Source organism: Centropristis striata, chromosome 4 (assembly GCF_030273125.1).
Source record: "Centropristis striata isolate RG_2023a ecotype Rhode Island chromosome 4, C.striata_1.0, whole genome shotgun sequence".
Taxonomy (NCBI): domain Eukaryota; kingdom Metazoa; phylum Chordata; class Actinopteri; order Perciformes; family Serranidae; genus Centropristis; species Centropristis striata.
The window spans coordinates 33,271,414-33,294,813 of NC_081520.1; the positions used below are offsets into that span (position 1 = coordinate 33,271,414).

The 23,400-nt window shown below is 38.1% G+C and overlaps 2 protein-coding genes across 2 annotated transcripts; one reads left to right on the forward strand and one right to left on the reverse strand.

The window, feature by feature from the left end:
- Nucleotides 1–1,179: 1,179 nt before the first annotated feature.
- daw1 (dynein assembly factor with WDR repeat domains 1) lies at nucleotides 1,180–13,215 on the reverse strand. The gene is made up of 13 exons (XM_059330454.1): nucleotides 13,097–13,215; nucleotides 12,828–12,900; nucleotides 10,867–11,011; nucleotides 10,191–10,249; nucleotides 9,964–10,086; nucleotides 9,767–9,866; nucleotides 8,634–8,741; nucleotides 7,973–8,079; nucleotides 7,725–7,827; nucleotides 6,859–6,973; nucleotides 6,143–6,219; nucleotides 1,620–1,782; nucleotides 1,180–1,424 (listed from the first exon to the last, which is right to left on the reverse strand). The coding sequence occupies exons 1-13, from the start codon at nucleotides 13,134–13,136 to the stop codon at nucleotides 1,390–1,392; spliced, it is 1,248 nt and encodes a 415-aa protein (XP_059186437.1). The 5' UTR covers nucleotides 13,137–13,215; the 3' UTR covers nucleotides 1,180–1,389.
- A 3,390-nt stretch (nucleotides 13,216–16,605) lies between these two features.
- On the forward strand, nucleotides 16,606–22,306 carry slc19a3b (solute carrier family 19 member 3b). Its single transcript, XM_059331876.1, has 8 exons — nucleotides 16,606–16,755; nucleotides 16,874–17,053; nucleotides 17,650–17,815; nucleotides 17,967–18,264; nucleotides 18,403–18,554; nucleotides 19,869–20,061; nucleotides 20,968–21,109; nucleotides 22,154–22,306. Exons 1-8 carry the CDS (start codon nucleotides 16,606–16,608, stop codon nucleotides 22,304–22,306), a joined length of 1,434 nt encoding a protein of 477 aa, XP_059187859.1.
- Nucleotides 22,307–23,400: the final 1,094 nt, after the last annotated feature.

Consider the following 23,400-nt stretch of genomic DNA (forward strand, 5'->3'; position numbering starts at 1 on the left):
AACAAGTTCTGTTCATTTATCTTGTGACAAAGTTTGACATTTCAATTTTGCTTTTTTTCAGGGAAATAATGATATAGAAATTGCTGTAACTACAAAATTCAACTCAAAACCAAAGCAAACTTAAGTAAATTTACCGCTTGTAAAAAAATCAGTTTTAAAATGTTTATTCACTGAAAACAAAATATAAAAGCTGGAAGCAGACAATAACATTGAAGTTTCTGTACTACTTTCTCAGTTTTACTCTTTATGTAGTTACTGCAGTTAGGCTTTGTAGGGCATTATACACACTGTACATTTCATCACTAGTAAAAAAAAAAAAAAGCTGAAGTTAATGTATTTATAATTGTATTCATTGTGTGTGTCTCTTCTCAGTTCCAGAGGGTGGATCACCTGTTGACTCAGAAGGCGTGACTGCTGTGGTCCAGTTCTGTAAGCTACATGAGTCTCACAGCATAGCATTTTGCAGATGAAGTGGGACTATAAAAAGACAGCCATATAATTTTCAACCTACTGAATAAACATTCATTATTGTAATAAATCTGAGTACATGCCACAGAAAGGTATAGGCAGTGGGAACAAAAGTTTCAGTAGATTGCCTTTGTTTGCTTATAATCAGCTCATAAAGACGGAACAAATGCAAACATTTACAGCAATGCTTATGTGTGATTATGATTAAACTAAGCAGCATCCTCTGGGTCTGAAAAGTGAAGCCGATGCAAAGTGTCTTAAACCTGCATTCTTTCTAGTGGCCAGCAGGGGGCGACTCCACTGGTTGCAAAATGAGTCAGATTGTATAGAAGTCTATTCACTGGATTTATTACCTCAGTAAACATTTTATTTTTTTTAATTTTTAAAACAGTTTATGGTCTCAATCACTTGTTTTAACTCTTCAACCCTGGTCGCCTCAAAATGTCTTGTTCAGTGTTGGGTTTTACTAAAGAAAATTCTAGGAGTCAGCTGTTTTCTCTGCGGAATATACTTTTTTTTAACTTATTTTTTGCTTGCCGAAATTGCATCCCACTTTTACGGTTGCAGTTACGAATGCAACTTGAGAGGAATGATCTAAATGACCACAGTGTTACATCCACAACAAGCTGATGGCTTGACTACTGGTCAAGCCAAATACAAAGTTAGTACAGTCAGAGAACATTTGAACAGAAGGAATATCTTATACAGGAGGAATATCAGAGGGACACATTTTTTAATCAAGCTATAGAGCCACTTAACATTACATTACACATTACATCTAATTTTACCACAAAGTGATAAAAGTTCAACAAAGTGAATGCAGATAGCAGTTGTTATTCAGTAGAAATACATACTCGGATACAAAGTAAACTGATTTTTGTGTCCATGCCCATCTGATCCTCTTAAGGGTCAAAGGAAGGGTCAGTACCAGATTCGGCATGTGTTATCCTTGCTGCCTGCAGAAGAACACAAACAAGAACAGGTGGCTGCACAGAAGGACACAGCTGCACTTTGTATCTAAAATGTGCAATTAAGCATTTGTAACGGCTGGCAAGGAGCAGCTTATTCAATGCTTAAGGCTACATTTGTACACTGCGTGGTTGTCAGATGTATGTGTGGCAGAGTGACGAAGTGTGTGTGCTAGTGTATACCTGTAATGATAGTGTCACCTTCATAGTTGAAGACGCAGGAGAAGATCTCGTCTGTGTGCCCTTCCAGGACTTGTAGGCAGACTCCAGACTGAACGTCCCACAGACGAGCTGTCTTGTCTGAGCTGGCAGTCAGCACCCTTCTGCCCTGGGGGCTGAAACAGATCTACCAAGAGAGGCAGGAAGGTTTGTGTTATTCAGAGGCGTGTGTGTGTGTGTGGGTGTGTGCTACATGAGTGACAGAGCGAGCAAGAGAGAGTGCTGAATAAGAGATTATGCCAGAAGTGGTTGAAATTACAGAGGTAGGGGGAAAATGAGTGAGTTAGACCACTTCTACCACATCAGCAACATTATTTCACGGAGGTTATTCAGCTTTAAATACTTAAGGAGGATAAAGGCACCAGTGGCACTTACTTGGAAGAGAATTTCCAGCAGAGTATTATGAAAATCAGGATTGAAGCTGATTGTGTTAGAGCCCGGGTTTATCGTTCCCTGAATGGTTTTCTATCCCAATAGTGAGGTAAAGGAAGAGATGATTAAATGAAGCTGGCTCTAGATGGCCATGAAAGTAAAGTATGTTTTTATTAAAACTCTAAACTGAGCACCAAGGACTGACCTTAGGCAGGAAATGGAAACTGACTAGAGAAGGAGCTGACAAAGATAGAAGACCGGAGGAAGAAGATGAAAGTGGACGCTATGACAGGAGCAGAAATGGAAAGAAAACAGTTTTAAATGGACAAAGAAGAGTGAAAGAAAAAACATCAGGCAGGAGGAAATGACAAGTGAGGTATTAATAAACAAGAATAAAGCTGTGCCCCAATTCCATATTACATACTAATTCTAACCTAATTTCCTGATTGCTGCTTGATTTTTTTTTGTCAGTTGATGGATGCTACCTGAAGTACTATGTTTTTTGGTACAACTGCATCATGGAGTCATTAACCTTTTCAAGATTTGAACTGTTTATTTCCCCCGTTTTTTTTCTTTCTGTTTTGGTGTCATTGGGCAAAGATTCTCTTATAACTTTTCAGCATGTTGTAAATTAAAAACTAGACTTCTGCACCTCCTCTTGGCTCTTTTCTCAAGCTTTTAAAAAAGGAAGTCTAGCCTGTTATGGAAGACTTTGGCAAATAACAGGTAATTTCAGAGAGTATTGGCTGTTTTAAAATGCAGAAGTGCGCATGTCCTTTCAGAAAGTGAAAGCCTAATTCAAGGGCAGAAAAAGTTGCTATTCCAGGATTGGCAACAACTACTTACACTGCAAAGCCATCCAACGAAAGAAAGCTGGACTTCTCAGAAAGAGAGGCTACATTGAGCCATACAATAAAAGTAATGAAAAAAACATCACCAAATTGTTTCAGAAATAGAGAGAAAATGTCGCTGATGGACTAGTACTTGCAGAAAACACTATATGAAGCGTATGCCTGTGCACGTCTGATGAGAGGGACACAGGACAGAGAGGGGGGAGCTGCAGGAGGAAGGCTGTATTTTTAAATATCTAGAAATATCTGGCTTTTTTTTGCCTTTTCCAGACAACTGCCTAGCTCAGATTTACTGTTTCTGTGTATAACTTTCAACCAGACCCTACCAAAGAGAGCCTACTCAGCCACCTTACCATATCTTGCTGTTCAGCATTGAAGCACTGTGCTGTAATGTCCTCAACACATTTTTGACAATGTGGCATTTGGCTTATGAAAAATCTTCTGTGTTAACTTGTCATTTTGGTCTAAGTTAAGTGCAACAAAAAAGCTAATAGGATGCTCAAGATGGGAAGGATTCCTTCAGCTGAGACAAATGGGATTATATGCATTCAGAATCTGCCATTGCATGAGTAGTCAATCATTTATATTACCAGATTTAAAGAAAAAAAGGCAGAAAGGTGAATTTACTAGAGGGGGGACTGAGACCTAATGAAAAGCAAAAACATACAAAGCGAGACGCTACAATAAAAAAAACCTGGTCATGGTTAAGAAGCATGCAGGGGAGGGGGAGAGGTGTCCTGTTGGGGAGAGATTAGTGTCATAATCCTCTGGAATGATCCTCCATCCAGCCTACTTATTACTGACTGCCTGATGATTCAGTAAACAGAGGTAACTTCTAAGCCGTTCACACATACAAGCCCTTTGAGCCAAAACCTGCAGGATGTACACATTCATGCACAGCAAGGCACCTGGAAAATGGTAAATGGGTAAAATCACTCCGATTATAGTACAAGGTCAAAGTAGGGTAAAAAGCGCACACACACACACACACACACACACACACACACACACACACACACACACACACTTTATACCAGAGTATGTGTTTGTTGTACTCAGATAATGCCAGTGTTATATGAGTGTAAAGGTTCCTTTTTAGGTGCAACATTTGGTGCTGAGTTCAGAGGCTAATAACACAAGATCAGATCACCACTTAAGGTCAGAGATGGCAGTTGGTATTTATAATTTCTCACTGACAGCTACCTAGAACACCTCTAGTTTGGAAGCTAGAGTCAATTAGTCAGATCGTCAGAATAATCACTACAGTCCTATGTCCTACTAGCATGTGACATAAAAATCACAAAACAGCCTGCACTCCTGTGTATCCATTTCAATATCAATCACAAGAGGAGCTTTTGTGGCCGCTAAACATGTGCAAGTATGGCAAAAACAAACAAAGTAATTTTCAACACACCAGCAAAGGATGAACTTCACCTCTAACTGTGCTGCCAAGCAAACTGCGTCTTGGTGCTCCAGTTCTATTTGCATATATTTAAATAAGGTAATATGCATACATTTGGGGCAAAATTGGCCACTTTCTATGCAAATGAGCCTCATTGCAAAATAAATCAAAATCACACACACCAGGGCTAATAGCCACACACAGTAAGAGTGAAATTATTATCGTCTTCACAGAGCTAATGGTCAATGAAGTGCATTTATAAGAACAAATATTTGGTCGACTCAAACTAAGGCCTGTCACGATAATCAATATATCGACTTATCGTTCGATAAACAAAAATGGACATGATAGTTTTTTCTGGACTCGATAAATTGTCGTTTACATGCATGTTTGTTTACATAAGTCATCAACATTCAGTCACGCCGTTCTCTCCCTCTCCTGTCAGTCAACTTGCAGGGAGGCGGGGCTCACACACACATACACACACAGACAGACGTTGAAGCAGACGAAGCAGAGAGAAAGAAAAAATTAGCATACTCAAAGCTAAGTTTTCAACGGCCTTAGTTGTACAATTACAGAAAGATGAGTGGCATAAATGGAATTAGTTAAAGCTTAATGCCATAGCGACAGTGCAGGAACATTTTGGATTCAAGCCAGATGAATGCAGAGAGCCCGCTAACATCAACGAGCCGGTATGTCAAATTCGTATGAAGATAGTCACAACAAAAGTGGCAAAGTCCTAAAACACAACCATCCCATCTAATTGCTTCAGCACAGTCATGTTGCGCCCTCCACTAACCGACAATTTGCAATTAAGGATATCTTTGCCAAAAAATGCAAATATAAACATGACAGCACAAAATGGCGCTTTATAGCGAAAGAGATGCAGCCATTCAACACTGTTGAGAAACCAGCAGTTTGCAGTTAAATGAGCAGAGTCCAATCTATTTAAAAAAACAGCACAAGCTCAGCCCAAGTATGCGTCTGACTGTATTTATTCAGTTCTTCATCGCTCACAACCCAAACTTTAACCTTTAGCCCATTTATACTCTGCAGCTGGGAAAATCGCAATTGTCAAAGGCTTCAAAACTTTATGGGTGTGTTTGCACTGTGATATAATTAGTGCAACATCTTTAGTGAATCAGACCTTATTGACCAGCAGATAGCTGTTGCAAGTAATGCACAATTCATGGTGCTATCAACGGCTGCAATCCATTATTTCTCCCGAGAGTTAATGTAACACAAAAATCACAAGCTGGTTCACACCTTCTAGTTGCCTGGCACATCTACAGATTTGTTGTGCCCCATGGCCAGGTATAATCCTACTGTATCCCGACAAAGTCTGTGAGATAATGTTCTTATAATGAATAAATAATCATTCCAAATTGTATTTCCTGTTAATATCAGAGGTCAACAGGAATTGCATTTGGCTCATGCTGCTTCATAGCCATAACACATCTCACGCATCAACTCCCCAATTGAGTTAGTCTGTTCCACTATAAAAAGCTTAGGCAAAGATTTTGTTTTTGTACAGCTATTACTTTTAATCTCTTGATAGCCTGAGAAAGCACTTTTCATAGTTGCAGAATGTTAAAAACAGACACATCTTGGTTAAAATGAGAAGTTAGAGCAAGAGGTCATTCCCATAGCTTATCACACAGATTAAATAGTAATAATAATAACTAATAAAGTTTTAGCTTTTCAGAATTATTTTTCTAAAAAACAAAAGTGCAATACAAAACAGCATTAAAGAACAGAGTGAAACAAAAAGTAAATGGGGTGAGACTTTGGCTCTCCACGGTGACATAAAATAACTATCCACAGGCAATGGCAAAGAAGCCATTATGGGTCCAGTGACTTACCTTGGAGATCTCTCCATCATGGCCCTCTAGGGTCACCAGACACTGATGTGTGATTGCACTGAACACTCGCGCGGTGCCTGCAGAGACAAGAGTTGTTAGTGTACACGTACAGTACTTTGATTTTCTTGAAACAAGTAAAAAATATGTTGGTTTCATGTAAGTAGCAAAATGTAATTAAGTTAATGTTTAAGTTAAAGTTAAAGTAAACCTCAGGCATCTGATAGAAACAACACCATTTCTGGGAAAGTGAAGAAAAAATGGAAAGGTATAAAAAATATGAATATATATTCTACAATTCTACAATGTCATTTAACAGACAATTTTATCCAAAGCGACGTACAAATAAGAGGTAATATAGCACAAACAAACTAGAGAAGTCACGATTTTAAGAATCGGTGAAATAGAAAATGTGACTAGATTGCCTTAGTGTATGGTACATTCCAAAAAATATGACATATAATATACCACAGTTCAGATCATTGTTGTCAGTTGTCAGATCTTAGTACCAATGAATCAAGACTTGATATTCTAACAATAACATACGCCTTTAGTGCTGAAAAATGTTTAAAAATGTTTAGAGTGGGGGAAAAAACATGTTTAAAATGTTTAAGAATGAATGGTGACACATCTTATATAAACACATTTATATGTACATAGATATTATAGCATACTTCACTAATGATGTAAGCTTTTAGGAAGTTTATTATTAGTCTCACCATCAGCAGAGGCAGTAGCAATGAGCTGACCGCTCAAATCAAAACACACATCTAGCACCTCTTCTTTGTGTCCAACTAGGGTGGCCACACACTTCCCACTGGCTGCTTCCCACAACTGCATATACATACACATAGCACAAAAGCTTGAGTTACATAATTACATAACCCTGATTCCAAAGACGTTGAGACACTGTGTAGAATGTAAATTTAAAAAAAAAGAACACATCAAATTCAGAATAAGTGGAAATGTTTACAAAAAAAGTTTCCCAGTTTTGAGCATTAGATATCTATCTGCCTTTCACTGTAGTCAATTGAATGTAGGTCATAAAGGATTTACAAATCATTGCATTCTGTTTTTATTACCTTTTTCACAGCATCCTAACTGTTTTGGAATCGGGGTTGTATATAAACATATGCAGGAAACACATAAGCGCAAAAACTAGGACACACACATGAACAAACACAGTCTTGTTGAAAAAAAAGTGCTTGCATGCAGCTGCTAGCCGCATTAAATGGCTCTACTTGAACCATCTCCCCTAGAGAAATGCAGTGAGGTGGATAATTCATCAGAGCATGACTCATCTTGGTATAATTAAGATATTAGGATTCAATTTTTCTCCTTTAAATGATGGAGACCTTAGAGACAGGAGGTGGGGAGAGACGGAGAGTGGGGAATCGAGTGGGATGAATATGAATGACAAGAACCAGCCAGCCATCTCACATAGCTTGTTTTGCAATAGCTTATAATTTTAAATGCATGAGAAAATACTGATAATAACCCCAGTCTGTAAAAATACTTTTTGGCAAAATTATTGTATGGGGTAGAGGTAAATAAAACACACATGCACACACGTGTTTGGGTTTACCTTGCAGGTCTTGTCCATGGAGCCTGTGACTATGAGGGAGCAATCCCAGTTAAACTGAACATTGCTGATTTCTCCCCCGTGGCCAATCAGAGTGTGGGCACGCCTGATAAAAACAGAAAAAGCAGCAATAAGTTGTGCACTCGTGTATGCAGAATCTACAAGGTGTTATGCATGCACTGTACAGTATAAATTATGACACACATTCAGAAATCAATGTATACATTGCAAGAACAAATATGATGTCTGACCTTCCTGAAGCAACATCCCATATAGCTACGGTGTGGTCAAATGAGCCAGTGACGAGCTGATTTCCCACTGTGTTAAAGCACAGAGAGAGGACCTCTGCAGTGTGACCCTGGATGAAATTTAAAAAAGAGCATTATCCCTCTCTTTATCTTCTTCTATGGATGAAAATGTGCACGAAACACAAACTACTAGTTAATAAAATGATCAAACAGATTTAAGTTTTAAAGGAAGATCTTTAAATTCCTGAAATGAATATATAATAATGAGCATGTGCTAAAGATTCTACGCTCAATTTACTGCTGTCAGCATGATTGATTCTTTGTGGTATGAAGTACTAACAGAATAAAGAGAGCTGAGGCAGAGCCAACCAACGAGTCACACCACAGACCCACGTGCAAACTGCACATCAAAGAGAGCTCACTGCTCCCCTCAGAATGGGTTATCAGTGGCGTTTTTAAGGAGTTACACATATATTTGCCATCAGATCACGGGGTGGATATGTGGGGTATTAAAGGCACTGAAAATTGGCAGGGGTTACAACACTCAATTTAAGAATAATTACTATCTGATTCGAATAAAAAGTTAATCAATGGCTGTGAGGCTGGATACAAGAAAAAAGAGCAACAGCATTGGTATATAGTAAGTAAAGGAAACATTACTCACAGTGAGAGAGGCCACCTCCTCTCCAGTCTCCACATCCCACAGCTTGGCAGTGGCATCCATGCTGCCCGTGGCCACCAGTGTACTCTGGGGATTGAATGCCAGGCAAACCTACACAATACAAAACTTGCTTTTACAGTTACTAGTGCTGAATTTTTCTACGTTGCCAAAGAAAAATTGGCAGACCTATTTATCATCCAAGCACATAATGCCAGTACAACCAATAAAGGGAATATATTATGCTAATATATTATGCTTATTTTCAGGACAGAATTGTATCTTGGCTTTCTGCTAGAACAAGTTTTCATGCTTTAATGTTCAAAAACCACATTATTTTTCTCATACTGTCTGTCTGAATATACCTGTATTCACCCTCTGCCAGAAATGCTTTGTTTTTGGACCTGTCTCTTTAAGACCACCTTGGACAAAAACCTATTCTTCTCTGATTGGTCAGGATCTATTTTAACTCAAAGCCTTATCTTTCCCTTAACCTCCTCCTTATTTTGGTGCCTACAGTTATGAAAAAAATATTAGACCAACCTTGATTGACATTTTCCATGGATTTCTTGATAATGATTTTGATTATTATCAAGAAAACCATGGAAACTGGCTTGATATCAGCTCTTAAATTAGTTACCTTTAGCTGTACCAGGCATTAAAAAGAACAAGAAATTGAAGATTTTTTTTTCATGACTGTATACCTAATCAAACTGGGTACTATCTGGTATCTTGCAGGACAGGAACTGCTTTGTTACTCTTTATACTACTACTTTTACCACTACAGCTATCCAACAGAAGACTTTGTCAGAGAAAGCCCATGTGCTCCAGCCATGGGTGGAAATAATCAGATGGGGGTGGTTGAATCTGGGTTGTTTGTGGGTTGGTAGGCACTCCAGATACCCAAATAATTGTGCACAAACCCTGAAAAAGTGTATTTTTCATTATAAATCCCCTTTAAACTATACAGTTTAAATGCTCAGTTTCACTTGTGACCCATGAAAGGCTCTTTGTACTGCGTAAAAATGTGCATTAATATTGCCTTTTTACAGCAGCCTATAGCATATGAAGCAACAATTGGTTTAAATCAACAGTAATTTAATCATTTTCAGTTAAAACAGAGTGAAAGTCATACATACTATTTCTGCCATGTGTCCGCGAAAGGTATGAAAACATTTCCCTGTCTCAGCACACCACAGTTTGCAGGTCTTATCAAAGGAGCCGGTGGCAATCTTGTCTCTAAGTTTCAGGAAGATAAAATAAAACAAAGAAAGTGAGAGACGAATAGAGCAATGATCCCAAATGCTATGAACATTTTGCTGAAACAGCTCATTACCCATAGGGGTTGTTGAATGCGATAGCATACACCACATTTCTGTGACCCTCTAGTGTGTGCAGTTCTGTGCCTGAGGCTGTGTCCCAAACTCTACATGTCCTGTCATAGCTCCCAGTTATAAACCTGCAGAGTATTAAAGAGAAGGAACATGCCACAAACAAAAATACATAGTTTTTTTTTTCCGAATTCCAAAGTGCCAGACTTTCGTGTGGTGCAAATAAACCTACCTTGACCCCGCTTTGTCAAAGGCGACGTTTGTCAGCGGCAGTATGTGTGCCTTAAGCTCCTACAGAAATTACCAAAGACAGATTAGAAAATAAATAACCTCCAATGTAATTTATTTATTTTATCCTTAAAATTAACCATGTATTACCCATGTGTAATAACTCTGACTTTGATGTAATGGAAAGACCTTTCCCCCCGGCCCCCTTGGATTTTAATTCTAAGATTTAGTAAACTAACCACTGCTGCTCTCTAGTGCCTCTTTGGAGGACTGGCTAATTTTACTACTCAAACTCCTAATTTTCCATGGATATTAATAATATTTGCAAAGAGCAAGCATAGAGTAATTGTGTGTAATAGAGTAAAACACCTTTACAGAATGCAAAATCGACACACGTTTGTTTTAGTTTTAGTTTTAGTCACTCAATGTAATGCAAAATAAATGTGCCAAAATGCTTTGTACAGATACAAAAGACAGAGACATTTTTAACACTTGTTTCATAAAACGGTATCGTGAATTTTACAACCTGTTCTTGGACCCTGAATATCAAAACACTGTGATGGAAAATTCATTAATGAATCTCTTCACAAATGGGAGCTACTTTATTGAATTTATATTAAGGTCACTGTGTTAATTTATATATATGGACCAGTAATGTAAGTATGAGTCCAGTTTCTGACCTTGAAGAAACAGAACCTGTGGTGCTCCTGCTGGCCTTGTTTCTGCTGAAGTCGAAGGATCAGCTGTTTGACCTGATCAGCCCTGGACTCTGTGATCAGAGGCTCTGAGTGCCTGATTTCTGCCAACAACTCATCTGGGTTTGTTCTGCGTGGTGGGAAGAGGCAATTTAAAAAAACAAACATTTTTTACACATTTTTAAATTTAAGATCCATTTGATTCTTTTTACAATAATAATATTTTCAGTAAATCTGAAATAGACAAAATGTGCAGTATAACCATGTATAAATGAGACACTGATGGTGAAGAAACAGGCATTAAATTCACTCAGCTCTCCATCCAAATATATGCACAGAAGAAACACTACTACTCCTCTTGTTGATTTAAGTACACTCATGAGTGCCAATATGAGCTGTGCTTAACTGATGAAGTCTGTCATTCTCAAGGGGAAATTTTCCCATGGATCAGAAACATTAAAAAAAGACACTGTGTGACATTGCATTAGCATGCACAGTGTAAAGTGAAGACTACCATCCATTATAATGATTTCCACGGCAAAGTACAGTTTAAAAATTATATAATCTTCTTTGTGGGGCAATTGTGATAAATGATCTGAAGTCTATAGTTTATGAACGATTAGAGTCATTATTTGAAGTTTTCCTTGGTAAATCTTTTAATGTTTCTCCAGGCAAAGTCTTAGGTGGGGTTTTTTCACTGTGTAGTATTTCAGAAAGTTTTATCAAACTGTTAAACCATAATGGCCCCAAATATGTGCTAATATCATTTAATTTACAGACCTCTAGAAATAAAGTTACAATGTGAATGCATCATTGGGCATGCCCAGGACGGCATCACTTCCTGTGTCAGACATGTATGAAATGTATGAAATTCACACTGTCCAGTCAAAATCGCCCAAAATATCACCTGGCAACATTGTTTGGTTTGAAAGTTTTTAAAAGGGAACTTAGAAAGTGGTGCATAATTTTAGAAAACTAACAATATAAGCTGAGCTCAAAATTAACACTTGAGTACTTGTACTTATTTTCATTCTATCTAAACTCTTTTTAATGCACAAACTGAAGGAAGTGATTACATTTCACTGGAACTTATCACCTGTGACCAATAAAACCAGATGATTGAGGTCACTGATAGGGCTGTTTGGAGATATGAAAAGCAACAACACTCCTACGGGAAGTTATTATGAAATCATAAAGTTATCAGTAAACCATCATGCTGTAATCAAACGTTATTTAACCCTCTGAAGACACTCTAATGACGTCAGCCTCCCACTAAAGTAACCAACTTGAAACTCTATGTCAGTTTTTGTTCAATGATGATAGACCAAGCAGAACTGGAGATATTTTAAAAATATATATATTTAGAATAAAAATACATAACTAGATGTTATCGTCATTTGATCTCTTATATATTATATTTGCAATCTGTGTACACTTTTGCAACATTCAAAATTCTTCATAGCACATTATTATGTTTGTGCAAGTTTTCATGAGGGGGGTTTGTGTGTCTTTTTGGGTTAAAAATGCTGATCCAGCAAGTCAGAGTGGAAAAAATCATTATCAGGTCATATACAGTCATGGAAAAAAATATTAGACCACTGTTTTCTTCAATTTCTTGTTCATTTAATGCCATTTATGTTCATTTAATGGTTTTCTTGGTAATAACCAAAATAATTATCAAGAAAACCATGGAAAGTGGCTAGATAAACAGCTCTTATATTAAACTCGTATGAGCTATTTTTGTTGCTATCAATATATTTGTCTAATTTTTTCCCCCATGACTGTAGGTGAGGTTGTGCTGGGAAAAAAAGGAATCCAGAATTTTAGCGTTAAGTGGAATATACAGGCAGAATGAAAATTGTTCAAAAACGGACAAAGCAGCCCCAAACCTCCAAAGATTAACTTTATGAATGTTATGATATAACGTTAGGATACAACTCACGCACTCTGGAGTCAAATCCAAAAGGTCGATTGATTTGGTCCTCAAATGTCCTCTTTTCTCATATTCCAAGATGATACCTGGGAGCAGAAAAAAGAATAAAATCAGTTTTGCCGGCTGAATTCAATAAAACAGCGCTAACTCAGCTGACAAACACAGGTTTTTAAGATAGAGAAGACAGTTAAGTTAGGCTACAGCAAATTGTCAAAGATGAAAACACTCCTCTGCATGTTTCCTAACGTGACATTTAGGTCAAATTAAAATTATTCGTATTACCTGGAGGATAATATCTGAGAAGGAACCGCTTGAGCTTCATTTTGCCATGTATCCAGGTCACTTCACATCAACAAATCGTTGCTAAGGCGACAAACTCACACGCCAGCGTGCACTCACTACGCATGCGTAGTACGAACATAAAGGAAACATCTCCAGAACTTGGGTCTATGGTCACACTGGTGTGATCAGATAACGTGGCTTTTTTTTTAAGCACCGTAACAAAAAACGATGCTGCTGTCGACTTCACTCCAAATTACAGACTTGAAACTTTCTACAGTTTTTCGTTTGACGTTCCGAGGTCATGTAAAACCAAAGATATGATCGTTTTAATTTGATTACAAAAATATATTTTCAAGTGTAAAAGTAGTACTGGTTAAAAAAAATGGTAAAAAGGGGTCATCTAACACTGTTCCTATAAATAAACATGATTTTATGGTATTTTTTTGTGTATAGTTCAATTATATTTGAATTTTACCTTTAAATGTTCATATTTGCAACCTATGTTTACAGTTTTCAGGCCCGAAACAGTTCATTGAGCATATTTATGGTTTTTATTGTCATAAATAGTATAATTTTATTTCAGATTTCACAATTTTTTATGTATTTTTGAGCTCAATATCCAGAGAAAATTCCAAATACCAAACATGGGTATAGTAAACATTATGTGGTATCCATCCATCCATCCATCCATCCATATAAAGGGCAAATAGGCTCAGACCCCGGAGGGTTAAAAAGGCAAGTTGTAAAAAATCAGATCCCTTACTTAAGTAAAATTACTATCACACTGTAAAACAAGCAGTACTGAACAGGCCCTCGCAGTACACGCGTGTCGGGGCATGCTGCCGTTGGGGTGTGTGCGTTACAGGGGCCAGTCTATACCACCCCTATGAATTTCATTGCCTTAAGTGTTAAAGTGTGGCCACGGTACCAAATATGAAATTAGACTGCCACCACAGTGCCACCTAGGGGCTGATCAATAAAACCTTAAAGGGTTATCCTCAGGAGGACATTGACTTTGACTGAATGAGGACTCTTAACTGATATGTATAAGTTAGAAGAGGCAGGTAGCAATGGTGGAAAGTAACTATGTACATTTACTCAAGTACTGGACTTAAAGTACAATTTTGAGGTACTTTTATGTACATTTTATGTAAGGGTGCTTTCACACCTGAAAGTCCTGTGTTACTACTTCTTCCACCACTGTCCTTTTTACTTCTTTACTTTTTTTTTTTAATTGATTTATTTTTTTAATTATTTTTTTTAATTTTTAAATTAATTTTAATTTTAAATTTTTTATTTTTTATTTCAGCGCAATGCGCGGCCCCGTTGCGCTACTGAGCATGTGCGGCCCTTTGCGTTACTGCGCATGCGCGGCCCTATTGCATTACTGCGCATGCGCGGCCTTGTTGCGCTACTGCGCATGCGCGGCCCCCGTTGCAATACTGCGCATGTGCGGCCCCGTTGCGTTACTGCGCATGCGCGCCCCCGTGCGTTACTGCGCATGCGCAGAAAAGCCGCGCGTGCGCAGTAGCGCAACAAGGCCGCGCATGCGCAGTATTGCAACGGGGCCGCGCATGCGCAATAGCGCAACAAGGCCGCGCATGCGCAGTAACGCAAAGGGGCCGCACATGCGCAGTAACGCAACGGGGCCGCACATGCGCAGTAGCGCTGAAAAAAAAAAAATAAATAAATAAAAAAAATTTAAATAAAAAAATAAATAAAAAAATAAAAATAATGAAAAAAAATACATCAATAAAAATAAAAAAAAAAGTAAAGAAATAAAAAGGACAGTGGTGGAAGAAGTATTCAGATCCTTTACTTCAGTAAAAGTACTAATACCACACTGTGAAATGACTCCACTCCGCTCATTTTAACTACCTAATAGACTTTTAAGTGGTTTAATTTATAAAAATGGCTAATCATTTTAAATTTATCATGTTTTTCATTTTAAATCATGACCTGAAAAGTAATTAAAGCTGTCAGCTAAATGTAGAGGAGTAAAAAGTACAATATTTGCCTCAAAATGTAGTGGAGTAGAAGTATAAAGTTACATAAAATGTACATAAAAGTACCTCAAAATTGTACTTTAAGTCCAGTACTTGAGTAAATGTACATAGTTACTTTCCACCATTGCTACCTGCCTCTTCTAACTTATACATATCAGTTAAGAGTCCTCCTTCAGACACTGTATGAGGATTAAAGGGATAGTTTGTGAATTATTATACGCAGAGCTGGTCGGTGTCGGCAAAAGGGCCTTTCTGTGTGGAGTTTTGTGATGATGATGTTCTCCCCGTGTCCCCCGAGGATCCCCTTATAGGGACCTCTCACATGCATTGATCCTGGTCGCCTGATGGGGGGGTGGGGGTGGGGGGGGGGGGGGGGGTGGGGGGGGGGGAATAACGTGATCCTCCCACGCACTACGTCCCACCGGGGAATCTCCCTCTGTCAGGTGTCAAGTAGCGGCCTGCTAACTCTTCATGTATCAGAGGAAGCATGTGGCAGTTCAGGGCTCTCCCCAGGCCGACAGGGACGAGGATCCCCAGGATCATGTTGTAGGACAAATTGGGTGATAAAATAAAATGGGTTACAAAATCGTGGGATAAAAATTATAGTAAAAAAATAAATAAATCTTGACCTGAAAAGTAACTAAAGCTGTCAGCTAAATGTAGTGAAGTAAAAAGTTCAGTATATGCCTCAAAATAGTTGAGTAGAAGTATAAAGTTACATAAAATTGAATTACTCAAGTAGAGTACTCGTACACACAGTTGAGTAAATGTTCTCATTTACATTCCACCACTGCTTTATGGTCACATCCTGGGGGCTTTACATAACACAAGGAGCCAATGAAGCGATAAAGTCACGCTCAAGGCATGAATTCCTGTTTGTTTGTTTTTTGAAGCATTTCTTTTGCATAGGTCAGTAGAGCTGCTCAATGTGTTTGGAGACTCACAGAATTCAAATGTCCCACATTGGGTTTGGTTTCATGTTGTGAATGATTGTTCTATTGCACTTAAATGTTATATATTGCTTTGTACAGCTGTCTGCTTAACTCTTTTATAGGCCACCGTTAGAGAATTGGTTAATCACTTACTAATAATGCCTCTTTATTGCCATTATGCTGCAGAGGGGGAGTCATCTTATTCCCAGGCTTAATTTACCTGCCTCTGCCTAACAATAAGAAGTTTCATTTCTGTGTGATAAATGGTCTCCTTTCTTGTTTGATATAATCTATCACAGGCTTTTACTGATAGCCAACTCTGAAAGAAGTCTAATTTTATCACCTCTCAGCTATCCTTCTGTTTCCCAATAGGTTGAAGTCTATCTCTCATAAACTGTGACTAAGGCACGTGCAGATCATAAAGATTATGTGTGTATTTTCTAGCTACTATGAATACAGATAGAGCTGTCAGTGAACTGAGGAATAGTCAAAGTAGTCTGACTTCAACACAGAACTGCTGGAAAACTCAAAACTTAAGGCGATCTGTGGGAAATTCAGCTGAGGTACAAGCATGGGCTGTTGGGCCAAGTTGAAGTCCTCTGGCTGGGTTTATCCTACCGCTGTCCTGTCACTCTATGGGTTTTTTGCTAACTGCAGAGTAGCAGAGCCCTTTCTCACACCATACCTAATTGGACCATACAAGAACATCTCAGAAGAAGTGGTAAGAAGCTTTTTTTCTGAGACAGACTGTGTTCTGTTTTGATTGTCAATGACATAAACAAGCCATGGACAAAGACTCAGAAACAGTGCACCTGAATCAGGAGTTTTGTTTCCCACAGGTGACCAACTACCTGTTCCCTATCTGGACCTATTCCTACCTGGCTTTCCTTTTCCCAGTCTTCCTCCTGACTGACTTTCTGAGGCACAAGCCCCTCATTGTAGTCCAAGGATTCTTCCTGGTCACCAACTACATCTTGCTCTGCTTTGCCCCGGGTCTGGCTTCTATGGTCTTCCTTCAGGTCCACTGAAAATTGATAAATATGCTTCAAACTCACTTTAATAGTAATGTTCTTCATGTAGCCTTCATTTTTGATAGTTTCATATTTCAATGGTCTACAGGCAACATTCAGACAAGAAACCGGTTAAAAAGTCCCTTTTATAATGTTTTTAAATTTAAAATGTTATGTATTGTACCCAGTTGAAGTTACTAAATCTTTGTCACATGTTTATTCAATAAATTATGTTACAATTAATTTTAAAAACTCTATTTTTCACTTGTGCGCCGTTATGGTACAATGTTGCCTCCGGACAACAAACCCCAAAAACTTCCAAAAGAAAAAAGAATCATACAATTTCTTCAGATTATGTTAATTTAGTCTATTTTAAGACAAACACACAAACACTCCAACCATTTTTGTCCCCTAACTGGCATCATAATGCGTACCATAGAGTGTAAAAAAAAAACAAATTTGGATAAAGCATAAGACTACAATCCTACAATCCATAATAACGTATTGCTGCACTGTTGCATTCTCAAAAGAACTTCTAAAGATATATTGCATTGTATTACTGGCACAAGGTTGCAATCTCTAAAACTGTTCCATCTTACCAACAGGTCAACTATGCCGTAGTCACTTCCACAGAGGTGGCTTACCTTTCCTACATTTACAGTGTGATTCCAGTAGAGAATTACCAAAGAGCCACTGGTTACCTGCGCAGTGCCATGCTAGCTGGATATACATTTGGTGCCAGCCTGGGCCAGGTCCTGGTCTCCATAGCAGGTAGGGATTAACAAAATACTCAACAAATATTGGATGTATTTTCTCCTTTAAATGAAGAACAACCTTCAAGGCAGATAACTAATATCTCCTATTACAAAATGTCTCGAGCAATTTGAGCAAGCACTGATGCAGTTTGAACTCTAATAAACAGGATTGGACTACTTCTACATCAATGCTATCACTCTGGGGATTGTAAGCATGGCTTTTCTCATCTCCTTCTGGTTGCCCATGCCCCAGAGGAGCCTGTTCTTCAAAGGGAGAAATGCTGCAGCTGTGGGCGCACAGTCCCAGCAGGACGGGCCTAAGGAACCAGTGATGGATAGGGACGAGGTTGGCTCTGGTAAAGAGAACATGGAGCAAAATGGCAGTGCTGGCTGGTGCAGCGGAGAAAATGTGGTCACTGCAGGCCGTCTACTATGGCAAAGCTTCAAGGAGTCGTATTCTTCCAGGTATTCTCTTTTTTCAGATTTTTTATAAATTCAAGCCACACACACAAATCTCTAATGTATTCATATAGTGGTACTCATAAGATAGCCGTTTAATTACAATCACTATATTCATCTGTTTTGATAATTACCACCATGCAGGAATTTAATCTACTGGTCCCTGTGGTGGGCTCTGGCCACAGCTGGTTACGTGCAGGTTTTCAATTACATCCAACTAATGTGGGATCATATAGAACCATCTGCCACATCATCTGTCTACAACGGAGGCGTCGAGGCTGCCTGCTCCCTTGTAGGTAAGACTGGTTGTAATTGAGCAATTTTGTGTTTTCCATGTGATTTGTTGACAATGACAGAAATATAGTGAATATATAATAATAATTATGATAATTATAATACCTTTATTTATATACCACCTTTAAAAACACTGTTCATAAAGTGCTTTGACAAAACAAGCATTAATAAAACTTGACTTAAAAAAAGTGACTTAAAAGAATTCACTGATTCAGAGAGCCTTAGGTCCTCAGGCAGGGTTTTCCACAGTCGAGGGTCCCTGATGGCAAAAGCCCTATCACCTTTAGTTTTGAGCCTAGACTTTGGAACAGCCGGGAGGGGCCTGCCCGACGACCTAAGGCTGGTTCATAAGGGGTCAGTATTTCGGCAAATGTAATTGGAGCCAGCCCCTGACGTGCTTTAAAGTGATCAGTAAAATCTTAAAATCAATTCTAAAACAAGCAGGGAGCCAATGAAGACAAGCTAAAATTGGAGTAATGTGCTGTCGTCTGTTAAAACCAGTAGGAAGCCTAGCTGCTGCATTTTGAACCAGTCGGAGGCGAGAGCGTGATTTGTGGTTTATGCCGGAAAGAAGTGAGTTTATATAAATCAAGATTACCTGCCAAAACATTATTATAAACAAGATTTGAGTTTTCATAGAATAGTGTGCACAAAATGCATATAATGAGGAGTAGAAATTACTTGTGAACACTGGACTGGAGAACGGGATATTTCAGAAGCAGGAGATGACTGATTGAACCACGACTTCAATTAACATGGGCCGGCCGGCAGAAGCCTGCAGCACAACCACTGCAGTTATATAGCGCAAAATAAAATTTAACTGTATCATTAAAAGCTTCCATGTCTGATGGCACATAGACCTATAAAAACCTTCAATTAAAAGAAAACAACCATGCCATTCCAGGTGGTACTGGATACCTGATTAAATGGAAACTATGTATTGATTTTGAAATGGGATAGCTGCACCATGGTCCTGTTGGCTTATGCTCAACCTGGCTCAGCATGAGAAGAAGAAGAGTAATTGCTTCAATTAAGGAGATAGAGTTAGGAGGTAATGGATTCTCAGATTATTGCTGATAGTTGATTCCAAGAGCTGAGTGAAAATGGTTCATCATAATAGGCAGGGGCCGAAGGCATGTATGTGCATAGGGTTTTCTTTAGGAGCCACACTGCTGTTTGTTGTACCCTCATTCAGGGAAATAAATGTTGCTGTTAGGATTAATGAATGAATCACAACAAGGATGCACAGGCACAGTGGAGGTGTAGCCCACTGGAACGACAGATTAATCACTTCATCATTCTCTTCTATGGGCCAGGTGCTGCAGCAGCCTTCTCTGTGGGCCACATCAAGGTGACCTGGGCCGTGTGGGGAGAGCTGGCACTGGGGATGTTCTCAGCTGTGGGGACGGGTGCTGTGTTTCTGATGGCGTTCACCAGTAGTATCTGGGCATGCTATGCTGGTTATGTCATATTCAAATCCTGCTACATGCTTCTCATCACCATCACAACGTATGTTCACTGTAGAATGGGCTTCATGCAGCATATTTGATCTAATTTTCTCTTAATTCATGTCAACTCCAGATGCACCGCCAATTTTTTAGCCATCCAAATCTGCTCTCACTCAGGTGTGCTGAATGATGAATAATTGTTTATTCACATAGGTAATGCTCCTGAAATACTATGTAAGAGCAGGTGCTGTGCCGTGTAAAAATAAGCTACATACAGTCATGGAAAAAAATATTAGACCATTGTTTTCTTCAGTTTATTGTTCATTTTAATGCCTGGTACAAGTAAAGCTACATTTGTTTGGACAAATGTAATTTTTTAATGTAATTTTTCCGTGACTGTACACTCTGACATATGCACAAGAGTTGAAAAGAAACCACCAAAAGAAGGCTGTAGAAAGAAGAACTTCAACAATATTGAAATCAACGTACAGTAAATATAATGTTTATGGTCCTCAATTTAACACTTTACAATGTGTGGAATGTGTGTTTTTATCTAATCTTGGTAAGAGTGATCTTGAACACTTGCAACATTTTCTCTTTCCTAAGAGAAGAGCAAAAATAAGAAAACACTGATGAATCTCAGAAATCAATGGGTTATAACAAAATAAGAACAAATCGTCGATCTGAACAAAAATAGGAGGAAATGTGTTCTTCCTGCATGAGTGCCAATATCTCAAAATGCAACATTTATTCTGCAGTGTTACTGTGAGTTAACAGCAGAGCACATAGCCTGAAAAACAAACTCAACTTTTTAATTACTTTTTGCATAAAAAGGGACCCAGATGACTAAATTGCCATCACGAATGGTGATCTCTTTCTGAGTTTATTTCGCATTGCTTGTAAACATCTGTCAGTCTAAGCATATAGCATAGTTCTCTCAGATGTGATTAACACTTTTTCATTTTAGATTTCAGATTGCATCCAACCTCTCTATGGAGTGCTATGCCTTGACATTCGGGATCAACACTTTCATAGCCCTGTCACTGCAGACCATTATAACAGGTATAGTTGTTGATGAAGCTTCACTGGGACTGGACATTGTGACACAGGTATGTGCAAATACAGTATTTGTTTATTACTTTTTTTCTTAATTCAATGGCAGAGCACTCTGAATGACCTGACACTGATCAAGAATGAAAGTGGCAGATTTATGTTGGATAACAAACACTAATATGTGAGCATAGAGCAACCCCTGGTGGTTATCATCCATTGTTACATGCAAACAGGTTTGAAGAACATTGATATGCTAATCTGTCCTACAAAGTCTAACTGCAGTAACTATGCAAAAGGTAAAACTGAGAAAAACTGCTTTAAAGTTTTTTTTTTAACATGTTTTAACCTCCCAGCCAAATAAGTTATAGGTAGGTAAGTGATATGACACTTATTTCTACATGTATTGATGATGTAATTTTTATGCTCAAAAATCATGATGATTTATTTGACTTTTAACCCCAAAAACGTAGTTACTGCATTGCTGTAAAAGGTCCTAATAGTAATGCAAAAACAGAGTGCAGTAAAACACAATGTTGTTGTCTTATTTCAGCTATTATGTTTTGTTTTCAGTGAATAAACATTTTCAAATTGATTTTGTTATAAATGTATTTAAAATTGTTTAACAACTCTATTCAAAGATTTGTGTATTTTAGACTTAATATTATAAAGAAATGTTATATTTTTGTCTAAATCTCACTTTTTTTACTTAATCAGTATCTAGATAATAATTTCCCTTTCAAATAAACTTATAATTTCTATTATTTTTATGTTTAAATTAGTGTATATATATATATATATATATATATATAGAGAGAGAGAGAGAGAGAGAGAGAAAGCAGACCGTCGTAAGTGCAATTACTGCTTGGTTTTGAGTTGGATTTTGTGGTTTTTATATACATTTTTTTTTATTATTAGTTTTTATATAAAAATGAAATCTAAAACTTTGTCACGAGATAAAACAGACATCAAGGGGTTCATCTTTAGTTATAACTAAATTTTGACCCAAAATGTAGTTACTTTTAGTTAGGCTTTGTAGGGCAGTATATACAGTATATGTATAACATAATAATGTTGAGGGTGACTGAGTCCTTTCTCTGCAGTTCATTATCTACGGGAGCTACTACGCTGCCATCTCGGTGCTCTTTCTGATTCGAGGGACCTACACCGCCTGTATGAATCGACGGCATCCTGAGCACACAGAAACCAAAGAACAAGAGGCCAATGTGGAGGTGATCTCTGCTGAGTGTTTCTGACCAAGCTCATATAACTGTTAGATACATGATAATACTAAACAAGCAGGTGATTGTTCTATTTGTTTATGGGTAATAAAATATTCATACTTTAACAGTATTACTGTCATCTAATGAGTGTAAAATAGCGTTGGGAAGTCTTTTTACTGACTCAGATCACTGACTCTTGTGATGGTAAATTAAACAAATATTTTTTTAAAACTCATATCGTTCATACTGTAAGTGCAGCAGCCAGTAGAACAAAAAAATATGGAAAAACTGCTTTCAGTGTTTCTGCTGAATCTACCTGGAACATCTTACAACATTCATTCAAATTCAACACCATTATAACTATGGGTCAGTTTAAAACTATGATAACCAATAACTCTGCCTTTCACTGTAACTGTTTCTAATGTTTTTCAAATGTTTCATCTGTGCTGTTTGTTCTTCATTGTGTTTTCTCTGTACTCTCGACATCATTGTAAATGAGGGGTTGCCCTCAATGATTCCTCGAGAAATAAATAAAGGATAAATGAAACCATGTGAAAACCAAGGAGGTGCAAAGAAGCACCACATCACTGGGACCAATGGGATGCTGATTGACGCAGCATTGTTATGCATCGTGAACGAATCATTTAGTTCCTCTACAGTGACTTTAGGTAGCTGTCACGTGACAAATGAATGAAAGAAACAAACCCGACAATCTATTTTGAGACACGAACGATTCGACTCATTTCTGCTGCTCAGCCCGGCAGGCTGTCACATGACAAATGAATGAGAGACTCAAACTTGAATACGCATAGTCAGGACAGGAAACAGAAATGATTGCTATAGGGACTCAACTGAGTGGGGGATGCACTGCGTGAAAATGAATCAGACACTCACTGAGAGTACTCATTGCTCCCCGGTCATATAAAAGATTAGTTCAAAGTGAACGAAACATTCACAAACAACACACCATTAGTGTAAAACTAAGCATCTTACTGTCTAAAAATGGGGCCACTAGGTACAACAATGGCCCTTAGTTGCTGACCCACCCCACAGGTGTTTTTGTTATATTTGTTATCTCTACAAGAACCTACTGAGGAAGCCAAACAGCACAATAGCGCTGCAATTAC